The 3,276-nt window shown below is 27.0% G+C and overlaps 1 protein-coding gene across 1 annotated transcript; it reads left to right on the forward strand.

Annotated features, from left to right (window-relative positions):
- Positions 1–2,079: 2,079 nt before the first annotated feature.
- On the forward strand, positions 2,080–2,951 carry LOC129886859 (protein IDA-LIKE 2-like). The gene has a single exon (XM_055961741.1). The coding sequence runs from the start codon at positions 2,287–2,289 to the stop codon at positions 2,530–2,532; it is 246 nt and encodes an 81-aa protein (XP_055817716.1). The 5' UTR covers positions 2,080–2,286; the 3' UTR covers positions 2,533–2,951.
- The last annotated feature ends 325 nt before the right edge of the window (positions 2,952–3,276 follow it).

A 3,276-nucleotide genomic window follows, 5' to 3' on the forward strand; every position in this document is an offset into this window, starting at 1 on the left:
AAAATAAAGAAAAATACAAGTAGGAATCAGTACATTGCAACATGTACTGAATAGTTATCCTCGTCCGACTCAAAATAGAAATTAATACGCAGAAAGTAATAGCAGGAAATCAACTATAACACTTAACAAGTGGCAAGCAACAATCAACAAGTACGTAATCAATCAACAATATCAAGAACACACATGAGGCCTCATGCCTTCACACCACGCTCTTTTGAAAAATGGGTTCTTTGAAATTGAGTATATTAAGTTATTTTAATATGTTTTTGCTTTAATTTTACCGTGTCGAAACGTAACACTCGATTCAATAATATTGTGTCGGCTCGTAGCACTCGATTCAAATATATCGTATCGGCTCGTGACACCTGATCCATGATAAAATATAATGCAATACACAACGAAATGATGAGTAACAATCATCCAAATAAATGGTTAGTAGAAGCTTGTATAGTAGTTTGATCGGATACTGCGTTTGAGAAAATAAGAAAGAATATTTGAACCTTGTAAGTTTATATATGTAATGTATCAAAATGCTAGATAATTTTAAACATATCACATAAGAAATTAAAATTAAAGAATTATTACATATTAATTTTTTAAAACATACCAATGAAAAACAAGATACATGCACTGAAATATATGAAATACTTTTTTTTATTTATTTTTTTGCTTTAAGAGTTGAAATAGTCGTATGTTCAAACTCTAGAGTTTAAAGTTGATAACATAGTTTATGAAATTGATTTCATAACAGTAAAAATAAAAACATAAGAGATTTTATACTATATGTTTAGAAAGAATCGATATGGATTGTAGTGTAGTAATAAAACTGTTTTATCTTTAATTAAAAAATTTGAATTCGAACCCAGACTATAAAAAAATTCTGTAGAAAGCATTACCTTTGAATAAGTTCTACAGTGTGTAATTCAAACTTAATCACTACTTCAATATGATCTCCGATCACCGAACGAAAATCTAATAAATTTGTTAGAAGGAAAGCATCAAATCAAATTCACCAGAAAAAGGTACTGTAGAAAAGAGGGGACATATTTCATGTTTTGTGGAACAGTGCCAAAGAGCCTTAGTTGTCCATTAATATTTTAGTGGGACCAATCACTCACCTAATCCATAAAATGCCATAACCCCATCCTCCATCACCCCTACCCCTACCCACTTCCACAATAGGAAAAAATTATTCCATTCATTCTAATTTATATGACATAATTTAATTTGATAGAAAATTTATTTAAAAAATATTAAAACTTAGAATTTAAAATAAGTTATTATTGTTTTTATGATTATAAATCATTTAACAAGGATTAAAATAATTTTTTACAAGTTAAAATGGTACTCATTATCAAAATGTGTTTCTTTTTTAGATTGACGAAAAATAAAAGTGAATTGTATAAATTAAAATGATAGAATACATATTTTTTCTTCATTTCGTTTGTTGGCATTAAAGAAGAAAGAAAGAAAAGAGTTATTGAAGTTGAAATTGTATTGGACATGTATTTTATTTGATTATTTTTTTTGAAAAATAACTTGTGAGTGGATCATATTTTCAAACTTTAAAACTCATCTTCAAAACTTAGCTAAAAAAATCATTTCAATATATAATTGAACAATGTTTTAAAGATATTATTTTTTAAAAATTCATGTCCAAACGAGCCCTAAATTATATTTATTGATGATGTATAAGAACATATTATTAGGTTATTTTAAATATAATTGTAAGTAATTATACTTAATATGTATTGATTGACAATCTAAAATAAATAATAATTGACATGTTATACCAAAGTTAAATCATATTAATAATATAAAATATACTCCATTTTACTTATATCATCATTCAATAAACATTATATCCAATATAACTTCACCAATAAAATCTGAAAAGAATAAGATATATACCAATCTTATTTTTAACTTTACGAAATATAAATTATTTTCGACTAATACTTGATTAGAAAAAAAAAAACAATTAAAACTTAATTGAAAAAAAAATAACAACAAAACACAAACCAAATTGGCCCTTTCAACATGTGAAAGTATAACTTATATGCTTTTTTTTCCCCCTTTATTCAATTACCTATCAAGTCATTACTCTCTATAACCCAAACCAAATGGCCCCCTTTCAAAAAGCCTTATCAAACTTTTCAAAACTTTCTACTTCTTCTTCTTTCTTTCTTTCTAACCTTACTTGCCAATAGAATTTTACATATGTTTTTTTGCTATTTCTAAAGTAGTACGCTTTCAAATTTGTCCATAGAGAATTAATTTTCAAGAATGATAAGTTTCTTCAGAAGGAAAGTACCAGTCTTATGGATGGCTATTATATTAATCTCTATTTTTGGTCATTGTTATGGTTCAAGAAGCAATTCACAAGTATTCAATCCAATAAATAGCCAAAGAAACTCTTACAATCATGGCCATTTTTGGAACTTATTGCCAAAAAGAATCCCAATTCCAGCTTCTGGTCCATCAAGAAAACATAATGACATTGGTTTAAAGAGTACTTGGAGATTACCTTGAAGGTTATTTCAAGAAATTATATTATTGGGAATTTTTATTTTTTTATGGTCATGGAAGGTTACTACCTACTAATTCTTCTTCTTCTTAATTTCTTGGATGAACACTTGTACATTTTTTTGGGTAATTTTAAGAACTTTTTTCTTTTGTTTATTGACTTAAGCCTTAAGGGTTGTGTTAGGTTGATTTAGTTCTATGGTTTTTTTTCTTTTTTTTGGTCATGGTGACTACAAGGGAAATTAAATGACAAGGGGAGAAAAAGAAATTAAGAACATTTTTTTTGTGGTTTTGTGGATCAAAATATAATTGATCATAATCTAGCTTGGAGGTGGAGGTGGGGGTATTTTGGTCTTAATTAATATGCTTTGAAAAGCTTTGTGTATGTAATTCTGTATACATAGAAGAGATCATGATATAATACAAGAAGAAATGACTTTATTTTTGTAGAAAATCTTCTCTGCTTTTAATTTGTTTCTTATTTTTTTTCTCGAGCTTTGTTTGGAATTTTTCACATTTCTTGATATTTTGTATCCATTTTAGGACCTCACATATTCGATTTCGCATTAGAAAATTTCATTACAGGTAAAATGTTCATTATGAAGGGCGATTTAATTTCTAAAATCCAATTTTAGGACTTCTAATTAATTAAAGTATAAAAATATTTTCGAGCATGCGTAGATAAACTCTACAAAAGACTTGGCAATTAATTCCACCAAATTTTGTGCCTTTTTTCTTTCTATTTTCGTG

The sequence above is a fragment of the Solanum dulcamara genome, chromosome 1 (assembly GCF_947179165.1).
Source record: "Solanum dulcamara chromosome 1, daSolDulc1.2, whole genome shotgun sequence".
NCBI lineage: Eukaryota > Viridiplantae > Streptophyta > Magnoliopsida > Solanales > Solanaceae > Solanum > Solanum dulcamara.

Excerpts from the sequence above, each read along its gene's own strand:
- LOC129886859 (XM_055961741.1), top strand. The coding sequence starts at position 2,287 with ATGATAAGTTTCTTCAGAAGGAAAGTACCAGTCTTATGGATGGCTATT.